The sequence below is a fragment of the Paramormyrops kingsleyae genome, chromosome 10, assembly GCF_048594095.1.
Source record: "Paramormyrops kingsleyae isolate MSU_618 chromosome 10, PKINGS_0.4, whole genome shotgun sequence".
In the NCBI taxonomy this organism is placed as follows: Eukaryota; Metazoa; Chordata; class Actinopteri; order Osteoglossiformes; family Mormyridae; genus Paramormyrops; species Paramormyrops kingsleyae.
Window position 1 is genome coordinate 29743179 of NC_132806.1, and position 13561 is coordinate 29756739.

At 42.8% G+C, this 13561-nt stretch overlaps 1 protein-coding gene across 1 annotated transcript in view; it reads left to right on the forward strand.

Annotated features, from left to right (window-relative positions):
- The first annotated feature begins 9424 nt into the window (after positions 1-9424).
- LOC111844366 (phospholipase A and acyltransferase 3-like) overlaps positions 9425-13561 on the forward strand; it is a 4468-nt gene continuing 331 nt past the window's right edge. Inside the window, exons 1-3 of the mRNA XM_072717091.1 lie at positions 9425-9915; positions 10040-10305; positions 13232-13561. The exon at positions 13232-13561 is cut by the window's right edge and continues 331 nt beyond it. Coding sequence (XP_072573192.1) covers positions 9783-9915; positions 10040-10305; positions 13232-13336 — 504 coding nt within the window. The 5' untranslated portion in view covers positions 9425-9782 and the 3' untranslated portion in view covers positions 13337-13561. The remainder of the gene's footprint in view (positions 9916-10039; positions 10306-13231) is intronic.

A 13561-nucleotide genomic window follows, 5' to 3' on the forward strand; every position in this document is an offset into this window, starting at 1 on the left:
TTGGTTCCCTTTCCTGGGTTGCACTTCCAGGACAAACTCTGGACCCCTGTGATCCTGCATCGGACAAGTGAGCATCGTGGTTAATCCTTTTATGCCAAATCAGGAATCAGGAGCCGCTTGTGTAGATCTTCAGATTCAGTCTTTATTGCAACATCAAAGTTACAACCAAGGCTGGACACCCTGCAGGAGTCTGTCCCATGGTGACTTACACTGATTTTTATTCAGATTTCATATCAAGATTCATCACAGGGGGCGTCCTTAAACTGTATCTTTCTAGACCAGTTGCTGTCCTTGTGTCTCCCCCTCCAGAAGCTCAGAGTCCCCCCCTCCCTTGGTGTCTTTACCATTATCCCCTGTCTTTTTAGGGCCCAGTTACTTCACCACCTCCATAAATTCTGGGCTGCCAATCATTACTTTGGTCAAACCCTCTGGAAAACGCAAATTGGCCTCCACAATGTTTTGTATACTCATGGCAGAGAGCCCAAAATCTGCCAAGGACATTATGATGGAGATCCAAGTGTTTCTGTGGTTGAGCAGCAACAGTCTATAAAGTCTTAGCTGGCTACATACTGTATTAAAGCCAATTATATTCTTTGGCCTTCAACATAACGATAAGCAAAAGAGCCGAATAAGGCACATATTCATACATCCAGGGCTGAAATAAGACACATTTACAGAGACTCTGAGGCTAGATCAGGCAGCAATAATCAGACTATATTCTCTAACGGTTACGTGGTTATATAGTATTTTGCAGGTTACATCTTTATAGTATTGGCCGAAGGATTATTCTCTGAAGTCTTACATAATGCTAAATAATATTCCATAGCGAGTATACAAGTTGGACTGATGGATGGATGGATGGATGTAATTGTCCTGGCCCGATCGTCCGCTCCTTCCATGTGCCACACCCCCTCGTTAACCCCGTGGGGAATCCCTGTGTGATCAGCTGTTTCTGGTTGTTGTCATTAGTCCTCTGTATTTCGTCTGCGTTTCCGTTTGTTTCCCCAGTCCAGTCATTGTATAGTCAGTCTGCGTTTGCATGCCATTCTGTTTCATTAAACCCCGTATTTTCCCGATCATCAGTCTCCCTGCTCTTTCTTCCCCAGTGCAGCACGACAGTAATGATAAAATTATCCTATAAAACCATAGTGATCTCTCCCCTCTCTAAACCATATCTACCTTTAAGCTCTGCCTTGCACATGAAAAGCCACCCAGCATAAAGGAACACACCATTACTCATACTGCCAATGAAAGGTCTTGACAATTTCAAGTTTCAGTTTTATTGTTACATATGTTCCAAAGTAGGGATCCCCTGATTGTATTTATCTTAGCTGATCCTGATTGCTGATTTATTTTAAGCCTGACCGGCCGATACCAATGTTGGCTGATGCCAATTTGTCATATCAGGATACTTTTGGTTATAATTACAATCCACGATACATATCAGTCTTTTTTGGAATGTATGCAGTAATGTTAAGTAATCATTTTAAAAGACTGGATGTGTTGCCATCTATTGTTTGAATGATGCATTTACAAAGTTTGTGAAATGCAATAGTTTGGTCTGCGTTGCATTTCACAATTACAAAGTAGAACCTTTTGTGGAACTAATTCCTTCTCCAGTTTCCCCCCACAGTCCAAACATGCCAAGGTTATTTGGAGTTACCAAGTTGCCCATAGGTGTGCATGTATATGTGAATGGTGCGTGAATGTGCCCTGCGATGGGTTGGTGCCCCATCCTGGGTTGTTCCCTGCCTTTGTACCCAGAGGCTCCAGACCAACTGTGACCCTGAATAGGACAAGTGGTTACAGGAAACTGATGGATATTCCACGGTCAGCTGTAAATATTACTATTATTGCAAAGTGGAAGAATTTAGGAACAGAATCTCAGCCACGAAGTGATAGACCTTGTAGAGTAACAGACTGGGGTTGCCAAGTGCTGAGGGACATACAGCATAAAAGTCGCCAAATCTGTGGTGAATGAATAACTGCAGGGTTCCAAACTTCCTCTTGCATTAACACCAGCAAAACAGCTTTGTGGTGGGAGCTTCATGGAATGGGCTTCCATGGCCGAGCAGCTGCATGCAAGCCTCACATCACCAAGCGCAATGCCAAGCGACGGATGGAGTGGTGTAAAGTACACCAGCACTGGAGCAGTGGTAATGTGTTCTGTGGGTTTGGGTTTAGCAGATACCAGGAGACCTTTACCTGCAAGTACAACTGGTGCTGGGAATGATAGGGAATGCAACGTTCCACACTATAGTTTCATATTTGTATACAACTGAGCAAAACGAAAGCACTGGGGCACTGTAATATGTAAACAGGGGGCAATGTGTGGCTCAGTGGGCTAAGCCTGTCTGCCTGTAATCAGATGGTCACTGGTTCAAACCCAGCCTCAACACATCTGTGGGTCCTTGAGCAAGACCCCTAACCCCCAGCTCCCTGGGCGCCCCAACAGGTGGCTGCCCTTTGCGGACAACTTATAGAGCAAGTTGAGGGATGCGTAAAAACAATTTCCCCACGGGGATAAATAAAGTATCAATTATAATTATAAAGTACTGGGCGGGGGGCAAACTTAACTTGGAGACAAGGTTCAGGGCAGCAGGAACACTAACTATAAAGTCAGACAGACCTACAGCACCAACACTGAACTCCAAAGTGACTGACATCTCCATCAAAAGCTACAATGATCAAACTGGGGAAGGTGGCATAAGCAGGCACCTATATACACATATAACAAGGAGTCAGGAAGAAGCTGGTGTAAGTGATTGACACATTAGGGCTGGAAACAATGAAGCATATTGGAGTGATATGGGTTGGACAGCGACATCTGCTGGCCAAACAGGAACATGACGGGGCTGACCGGGACACATCCTGACAAATATCTCGAAATTAAAGATGCACAATCCCACTTTTTATGTCCTGTTACTAATACTGACGTCGGGGCTTTGGGTATTGGCCAGTACTGAGTATCGATCCGATACCAGTATTTAAGCTGTAGGCTTTGTCTCACTGCGTGGAAGAGACTGTGATCATTCTTTTATGTGTAAGGCAACATCAGCCTTAACTTAAACAAAGCTTTCCTAACTTTGTAAAACAAAATGTAACACATGCTTGCAAATTCAGTAATACCAAACAACCAAATCAAGACAGCAGGCAGAAAGAATAGTCGGGGTTGGAAGTTCTAAGGTTCCGAAAGCCAGATAGGTCAGTCCTATGTGGAGAGACGAGACGGGGAGACAGGAACACCGGGAGGGACGGGCAGGCAGGGAACAAGACGTAAGAGACGAGAGACAAGGGACTTCAGAGGGCTCAGTACAGCGCATTGAACAGGCTACAATACTTGGTGAGGATCGCGGAGGCTGGCTGGTTTAAATAGAGCCCAAGAAGGCGCGGATTCCACTTAGCTGGTACGTCCCACCCTGCCGGGCCTGACATTTACCTTACTTACAACCTGAGTTCTTTTAAGAAGGATCGTCGCAAAATTGAAGTGATGCTGCTTAGTGGCAGTAAAGGGAAGGATGAAAGCAGGTTACCTTTTGATGTCAAAAAGTATTTGATGAATCTTATTACTGCTTCACAAAAACATTTTATGGATGGATGAGTGGATGGTTTCATTTTCAGAAAAATTTCCCTAAAAATTAAGCAGTAGCACTGAGAGGCGGCAAAAGAAGGAATGAGCAACTGTAGAAGACACTCTGACTTGTGAACACAGTAACTCTAAAAGCCTTTTAAAGATCTATTTTAAACTTTGCAGAGATATTGAAGGGGTGGAAAACTGGAAGTGGTCAAATTTTGAGACAAATCACACCAAAATTGAAGTGCTGCTGCATAATGATGGCAAAGAGAAGGACAGTTCAGACTCTTCATCTTGTCAGCATAACAGCAGACAGGGCAGGAACAGATCCTGACACACTGTGCTGACAAGCTCATGGGTTCAAATCCCAGGGAATGTGCATGATAGCCTGTCCCTCTACTGTAAATCTCTTTGAATAAAAGCATCAATTAAATGTAAATGAGTTTTTTGTACATCATACTCACCAACATTTGTTTTTAATGTCCGAAGCCCCCCCAGGGTGCCTTATGTACCATCAGTGTATCTATTGCAGTTATTTCTGCTACATCACGGGAAATTCTGGTCATACTGCAAATGAGAAATAGAATATAAATATTTAAGCATATTGTTATGACCGCTGTCCGGCAAGCAGGCAGGACGTAGGGAATGATCAAGCAGGTAGACGAAGATCCAAGAAAGGCGGACAGGACTACACGGTGACTAACATTAATGACGGACCTGCATGGGGAAACAGACTTGAACGCGGACTAAATACAAGACAAGCAGAAAATAACAGGCAACAGGTGATCACAATCGGGGTAACACGCGTAGGTAATGAGGGGGCGTGGCACGCACGAGGATCGAACAAGCAGGTCATGACAGCTGGGATGCTGATGCCCATGAATCGGTCTCAGTTTCTCTGTAAAACTCGACCGAAGTCGGCGTGCAAAAGCTGTGTTTCTGTGTTCGGTGTGATTTTTTTTGTTGTTGCACTAAATCTACAGGACATTTAGTGATACAGTGATCATGGCATCTAAAAAAGTGAGCAGGCGCAGGTTGCCAGTTTGTACAGAACAATTTCGATGCGCTTTCGGCTTGAACTGGTGGTCGGTGGCTCCTGTACGTGTGTCGGCATTTCAAATGTAGAACTAGACATCAAAATTGTTTAAGCCAACGAGCGAGATCCGTTCCCAAAGTCTGTCTTTAAGGCGAATTTGTAGATGAGCCGGAAAAAATAATACAGTGCATAATAATAATTTCACTGTGATAATAATAGTAGGCTAACTATAGCCTACATTAGGCACTGTACTGTACCTCGAGCAGACGAACCACTGAAGCGGCGCAATATTTTCCACGAGCGTCACAAAGTAGTATCTGCGTTCGATATTACGCACCGCTGTATTTAACCCGAGTGTTTGTCGCAGATGTCTGCATTCCTTATTATTAACGCTGGTTGGAATGTCGCTAATGCTGCTCTGTGCAGTAACAAAGATTCTTTCTCTTATGTTTTCAGTATTGGAGGATGCAAATGAGCGACATTTATTCCTCTATCTAGCAAGTTGTAATTGTATTAAAATCAGATCAGAGACCAAACTGTGAGATGTTCAGTTTAGCTATAAAGATTATATAACATATTGGTTTTTTGTCATTTTTAAAGCCTTTAATCTAGTATATTACTAAGTGGTTTAGATTGTCGCTTTACTGAATCACTATTAACCTAGAACCTACAGTTCGATGACCCACTAATTTCTGTATTAATCTGCAGGTAAAAATTGTGGGGAAACAACTTTCAAAGAGAAAAATACCTTATATTCAAGACAGGATACGGTCTCAACAGGCACCTACTGTTAGTTATCTTGGCCCAAAGGATGGTAAGTTTATGATATTGTAATGATAGGTGTGTGTGTGTGTGTGTGTGTGTGTGTGTGTGTGTGTGTGTGTGTGGAGGGGGGAGGGATTGGCATGGCAAGTTAATTAAGTGGCCACACCTGGGTTGTTAGGGATGTGGGATTAAAAGAGGGAGAATACAGGGTTCGAGAGAGCCGCGCTGAATGAGAGATTGCGTGTTAGACACAGCCCAGCTGGCATTTTAACGTGGAGTCAGCGTTGAATCAACGTCAGGTGTCAGTGCTGGATAACCTTTGGAATTTGTTTAGATTTTGCAAATGCATGGTTGTAAAAATAATGTTGATTTGACGTACAACTCAAATTTTATTTATATTTCTATGTTGAATCCATAGTTAGTTAACAACACCATTTCAACCATTTGGTATTCAACGTTGTTTTGACGTTGAATGAATGTTTTTTTATAAACTGACATTATTTCAACCACATTTAAACGTTTAAGGTCGGTCGAATGCCAGCTGGGAGCACTTATTGGTTCTGGGAGGGAGGTGCCGCTCGTATGCCGTGTAGGGCTGTCGGCGGTGAAGCCAGATAGAGGGTTACAGGGATAGGTTCCGGTGTGGTAGGGAGAGGAGAGTTAGGACGGGGGAGTTAGGAGTGCATGATCGCTGCTGAGTTTAGAGTGTTGGATGGAGGTGAATCGCGGCATCCCCATGTGACGTAGCGGCTGGGGAATTCCCTTGCCGCGTAGTGTCTTCGATTGTGGACCTGTGCGAATTAATGTTCTTTCCCCGTGGGAGGGTCTTGAGCCTCGGGGGGGGGAACGCTATGTTTTAATTTTGTCCGTGTATGTTTGTTTGTGTTTTTTTAAAGTAAGCAGCGTAGCCGCTAGGAGTTGGGGCGGGACCATAGAGGGGGTACCGGTTCCGTGACGCTTGCCTGTGCCCGAAGTGTGGGGATTACTGAGTATTGCAGTGCTATTGGTGTGCCGTGCCCTGACAGGGATGTGGTGTGGTGCGGGATTTATTGTGTGGTAACGTGGATTAACACCCGTTTGGAAAGATAGCGGGGCCGGACCCTTTTGTGAACCCAGATCCGACCTGATCGGTCGCTGTATGAATTGTATTGAATAAAACTTGTTCTAATTATAGTAGAAATCTTGTGGTGGTCTATTCCTCCCTTACACCCTCCAACGCTATTTTAGGTTCATTACAATATTATTTTTGTGGTTCTCCAGCAAAAACCAAATCAAATTCCTTGTACAGTATGTATGATCTTATTTGGCCAATAAAAACTGATTCTGATTGCACAGGATTAAACATAATCATTACATTAAAGGACTGAGCTAATAACATTATGCTAAAATACAAATGGTGCTGGGGATGATAGGGAATGCAAATTCCAACACTATATAGTTCATATTTGTATACATCGGGAACGAAAGTGCTGGATCGTGTAGTATGTGAAGTTATACAATGAGGACAGTAATACAAGTACATTCTTAGAGGCGGTATTAACAAGTACGTGAAACTTACGGTATCGATGTTATAATCTTTGACGCAAAACAGAAAGGACATTAAGCGCCGACGCTGCTTATACGTTGTTCCACACAAGCCCATCCATACACCGACAAGGTAAGAAAATTAATAAATCCAATACCAAGTAAATACTTTTGATAAGTAGGCTACTATTAAAATCAGATATTTTGCCACTTAGAACCAGACAAACGACAAATGCGTTGATTTTCGTACCCATTAATCTCAGACTCGTAACTTAGGATATTTGTTCTTTCAGATGTTTTAAAGTAATAAAAATATACATAAAACCATACATTGTTGTCTATCAGATAACTTCAACAGGTTGCCAAATGGACGCAAAATCAAAGATACAGTAGAACCTTGGAACTCGAACGCATCTTAACTCGACCAGCTAGACATCGAACGGGTCTGTCGATTTTATTTCACCTTGTATCTCGACCGAAATCTTGGAACTTTACCGTTTCTGCTAAAACTTCTATGGGTCGAGATACGTTCAAATCTACCAATTTGGACATCGAGCAGGTCGGTCGAGAAAAATCTAGCTGCAACTTAATTGAAAACTTGCTAAACCTGCTAAACTTATACGGAGCGAGGCGCGTCTCTGATGGGCTGAAACAAAGGCAGACGGACCTGCTGGGATGCTGATGCCCATGAATCGGTCTCAGTTTCTCTGTACCACTCGACCGAAGTCGGCGTGCAAAAGCTGTGTTTCTGTGTTCGGTGTGATTTTTTTTTTTGTTGCACTAAATCTACAGGACATTTAGTGATACAGTGATCATGGCATCTAAAAAAGTGAGCAGGCGCAGGTTGCCAGTTTGTACAGAACAATTTCGATGCGCTTTCGGCTTGAACTGGTGGTCGGTGGCTCCTGTACGTGTGTCGGCATTTCAAATGTAGAACTAGACATCAAAATTGTTTAAGCCAACGAGCGAGATCCGTTCCCAAAGTCTGTCTTTAAGGCGAATTTGTAGATGAGCCAGAAAAAATAATACAGTGCATAATAATAATTTTACTGTGATAATAATAGTAGGTTAACTATACATTAGGCACTGTACTGTACCCAGGGATGGATTATGGGTTGTGTGGGCCCCTGGGCAAAACGTTTGCGAGGACCCCCCCCCCCCCAAGAACACCACCACCGCCACCTGCACCCCCCCCCCCCCCGCTCCCTCCCCCCACAACCACCACAATTCAAGGGCCCTTGGCAGCCAAACGCCCTCCCTCCATGTTTCCATCAGGGGCCCTATAGGGTCAGGGGCCCTTGTAGGCAGAGGATCAAAGAATGTAGGCCCTCTAAAGTAGACAAACGAAAATACATTGTTGATAAAGCGTTGCAAATTGTTTTGGGCTATGGGCCCCACGGGCCCCCTGCACCCCAAGGGCCCCTGGGCAGCGGCCCCGCTGGCCCAGTCCGTAATCCGTCCCTGACTGTACCTCGAGCAGACGAACCACTGAAGCGGCGCAATATTTTCCACGAGCGTCACAAAGTAGTATCTGCATTCGTTATTACGCACCACTGTATTTAACCCGAGTGTTTGTGGCAGATGTCTGTATTCCTTATTATTAACGCTGGTTGGAATGTCGCTAATGCTGCTCTGTGCAGTGACAAAGATTCTTTCTCTTATGTTTTCAGTATTGGAGGATGCGAATGAGCGACATTTATTCCTCTATCTAGCAAGTTGTAATTGTATTAAAATCAGATCAGAGACCAAACTGTGAGATGTTCAGTTTAGCTATGTTTGGAATCAGTTTAATAAGATTATATAACATATTGGTTTTTGTAATTTTTAAAGCCTTTAACCTAATATATTACTAAGTGGTTTAGATTGTCGCTTTATTGAATCACTATTAACCTAGAACCTACAGTTCGATGACCCACTAATTTCTGTATTAATCTGCAGGTAAAAATTGTGGGGAAACACCTTTCAAAGAGAAAAATACCTTTTATTCAAGACAGGATACGGTCTCAACAGGCACCTACTGTTAGTTATCTTGGCCCAAAGGATGGTAAGTTTATGATATTAATGATACAGGAATCAAAGTGAGAGACCTTACTTTTGGTTTTCCTGTGGTCTTCAGGTGGCTGAGATAATGCAAGTTCCAGTTGAACATGCCACTTGTGGTATGTGCCAGATTTGTTGGGATGGAAATGTATTTGGGTAAGGCGACTAAAATGTGTATTTTAACTAATATTATTGATTTAATATACAGAAAATGTAGATAAAGCATAACTGTGAAATACTGTCACACAACAATACAGATTTTTGAAGGTTTTCAATCATTATCTTTCATGTGTAACATTAGTGAGCAGGGACTAGTAACAAACAATTTTTTCTGTGTTCTAGGTAGTTATTAATGTTTTACATTATGCATTTTACATTTGTAATGTGGACATTATAAAGAACACTTTGCTTGATAATAACATGTAGTATAAAGCTGCTTTTCATGCATATTTATCTGTATAATGTACTGGGTACAGAAATGGCACCAATTCAGCAGGGATCAATGTTCCTGTTAACGACAGTCTGTGCTTTTCTCACATGGACGCTGGGAGGAGCCAAAACAGAACTACTTGAAGTTTGTTCATCAAATGTCGCATAACTAAGGGCTTTGGGAAACACTGGCAAATCTCACTTGTTCTTTACCGATATAATTTGCTATCTTGTTTGTTATTCGTTAACATTGTTCGTCATCAGGAAACATGCAAATAATTGATTAATTGAATCGAATCCTGGTAGAAATGAAAGATTTCCCATGCATGTCATTGTCCTCTAAATAATCATAATTGAACTGAATTGCCTTGGAGCCAACAATTCACACCCCTAGTGCTTCCTGTGCTTGTTTGCATGAGTAACTCATCCCTTTCGCAGGATGTTGTTAAGCCAAAACCCGGAGACCTAATTGAGATTTTTCGTGTGGGATACCAGCACTGGGCCATATACATTGGAGATGGTTGCATCATCCACCTCGTCCCAGCAAGTGAGAGCACAGACCATGCTCCTGCATGCTGTTACATACTTCTGTTTACTCATTCTTCATTGTAGATGTCTTATCCATTTTATTTTGTTTTCATGGCTTTTTGACATTCTTCTCTCTCTCCCAGGCGAGGAAGCTTGTGGTGGCTTCAACAGCATGCCTTCTTTGGATGACAAGGCCACTGTGAAGATGGACAATCTGTGGCATGTGGTGGGGACCAGTAAGTTCAGCATCAACAACCTTCTGGATGATAAATATAAGCCCAGGAGTGTCGGCGAAATACTGGGTGATGCTCGGAGTCTGGTCGGTCAGGAGCTGCTGTGCTGTGTCTTCCGAGGCAACTGTGAGCATTTTGTGACAGAGCTGAGGTACGGCAAGCCGGAGTCCCGACAGGTGGGTGTCTTATTCAGTGCTTTCTGAGACAATAACACTGCTGAGTGTGTGTGTGTGTGTGTGTGTGTGCGTGTGCGTGTGTGTGTGTGTGTGTGTGTGTGCGTGTGTGTTTTGTGCTCTGCCAAATTTAATGAAAAAATTCTCTGTGAGGCTGACTGCCTATTTTAAACAAGTCAAATTCAGGGCTGGCTACATAAAGTGTGTTTGTAAAGCTCTTTCTGATTCTGCTATTTTAGGAATGTAAAATGTAACTACCCTAGACTGAAGTCATACTTTAACTAGAAAAGATGCTGTCGGAACAACAATGTATTCCTCAGGTTTATTTGACACCTAAACGCATACAGGCTGAAAATAAAGGACTGGGGTGGTGGTGGTGGTGGTGGTGGTGGTGGGGGGGGGGGCGGCTAACGTAACATGGAGACAAGGTTCAGGGCAGCAGGAACACTAACTACAAAGGCAGACAGACCTACAGCACCAACACTGAACTCCAAAGTGTCTGACATCTCCATCAAAAGCTACAGTGATCAAACTGGGGAAGGTGGCATAAGCAGGTACATATATACACAGATAACAAGGAGTCAAGAAGAAGCAGGTGTAAGTGATTGACACATTAGGGCTGGAAACGAAGAAGCATATTGGAGTGATATGGGTTGGACAGCGACATCTGCTGGCCAAACAGGAACATGACGGGGCTGACCGGGACAGATCCTGACAAATGTCCATATCTTGAAATTAAAGATGCACAATCTCACTTTTTCTGTCCTGTTACTAATACTGATGCCAGGGCTTTGGGCATTGGCCAGTACTGAGTATCGATCCGATACCAGTATTTAAACTGTAGGCTTTGTCTCACGGTGTGGATGAGACTGTGATCATTCTTTTATCTGTAAGGCAACATCAGACTTAATTTAAACAAAGCTTTCCTAACTTTGTTAAACAAAATGAAACACATGCATGCATATATGTATAATAAATATCAACTCAGTAAATGTATGTATGTATGCATGTATGTATTTACTGTCACGACTTGGGTTCAGGGAAGGAACGGGACCTGGATTGCAGGAGACCAAGAGGTTTATTCAGTAATACCAAACAACCAAATCAAGACAGCAGGCAGAAAGAATAGTCGGGGTTGGAAGTTCTAAGGGTCCGAAAGCCAGATAGGTCAGTCCTACGTGGAGAGACGAGACGAGACGGGGAGACAGGAACACCGGGAGGGACGGGCAGGGAACAAGACGTAAGAGACGAGAGACAAGGGACTTCAGAGGGCTGAGTACAGGACATTGAACATTTTATTTTTTTAATGTCCGAAGCCCCTCCACAATAAGAACTGCAGTTCTTATTGTTACTTCAGAGAGAGAAAGAGAGAAAGAGAGAAAGAGAGAAAACTTTATTAATCCTTCGGGAAGGTTCCTCTGGGAAATTTAGTTCCAGCAGCAGTACACCGACACATTACAGTTACAAGAATTAAAATTTGGGGGGTGGGGGAGAAAAAAAAATTAGAATGAGTACACATATATAATATAAAAGCAGTATATACATATTTGGTATAAAGGTTATTGTTCAGAAGATAATAAATAATAATAAATATGTCAAGGATCCGGACGGCACGGGAACGAGGCATGGTACACGAAGAAGGGGTGGACGACCCACTTGCGGCTCCAGCAAACAAAACAGGGTTTATTAAATAAAACAGAAAACACTACAAACGACTAACCAAAAACAAAGGACCACGACGGGTCAAAACTAAAAAGGGGCTAATCAACAAAAACTAAATAACAAAAACCAGGAAGGAAAACAGGACGCAGATCTAACCAAACTAACCAAGACATAGACATCAGAGACATGACACGACGCGATGAACCAGCCGGGAACAGAACAAAGACAGGAACTAATATACTATGGGGGTAATGACTAACACAGGGCAGGTGAGGCTGATTAACAAGGACTAGGGAAACAAGACACAGGTGAAACCAATTAACTCAAAGAAACTATCAGGGAAACTAATAACTAACCAAGGAAACAGAAACTAACACTGGGGAATCTAAACAGGTAAAGACACAAGCAGAGGGCACAAGGAACAAAACCAAAAACCACACACAAAATCACCAAATACAACAACTAGACAAACTGAACTGAAACACTAGGGAGCAAAATACAAAAACAGAGGAGGTGGGATTCGAACACAAAACAAGAGGGAACTCATGGACCGAGGGGCAAACAGACAGCACATGCTAAATACATTAAGCCACGAGACCAGACAGGAGACAGGGGAGAACAAGGACTGACGTGAAGGACGGAATGACCAGCACCACCTGCTGGTCAAACGGGGAAGGGGCACGAAAGGACCACAGTGGGGGCTGACCCTGACAAAATAACAAATAACAGAAAATTCTGGTCATATTGCAAAAGAATATAAGTATTTAAGCATAAAAAAATTTAACAATATAAATACACTTTTCAGACATGGACATTTAAACACACAATAGGACACAAGCAACTACCTGATTGATGGGGAAAGATTCTGCAGTTACCATATAAGTGGAATGTGCTGTAAATTAAAAAGTGTAGTTTCAGACCCACGTGTCAGCAGAACTTAAAGAATTTAAATAAAAACATATTTATTAACCTTCACATTTCCAGGTGATCTGTCCAGTGCTAGTAGAAATCATACAGGTTGGTGAGTGTGAGATGAATGCGGATTACATGGGCGGAGTGACGAACACAATGCTGTCGTTTCTGACGGCCCCCCTTTCTAGTTTATTTATTTTTAAGGGGTAAAACTATATACAACATATTAGAAGAGGAAATGTAGTATGGAAATTGCAATTACACTGTATTTACGCTGTAAATAAATGTTTGTGACCAAAGACTATAGAAGCCCACTTTGTCTCAGCTCTCTGTGCATGTCTGTGTGACTCTGCAGGTGTGGGCTGACAGACAGCAGGCTATAGAATTATCTGTGATGTGTCTGGCTTTAGCTACTACCACTGCACTTGGAACTGTGATCATTCTACTGAGGAATTCCTAGTGAGATGAAGCCCGACAGTGAAGGTGGAGGGTCAGCTTAAGCACCGACCTGCACAAACAAAGTGTGCCCCCACCCAGCCTGAATGACATCATGCTTCCTTACTACTAACTGCTGAAGTATTTACTGGGAAATCTGTAAATGTGGGTCACTCTCACAACCTTCTCAAACTTAAATTGATTTTAATGGTAAACTGATAACTGCCAGCAAATGGATGCTGATGTTTTG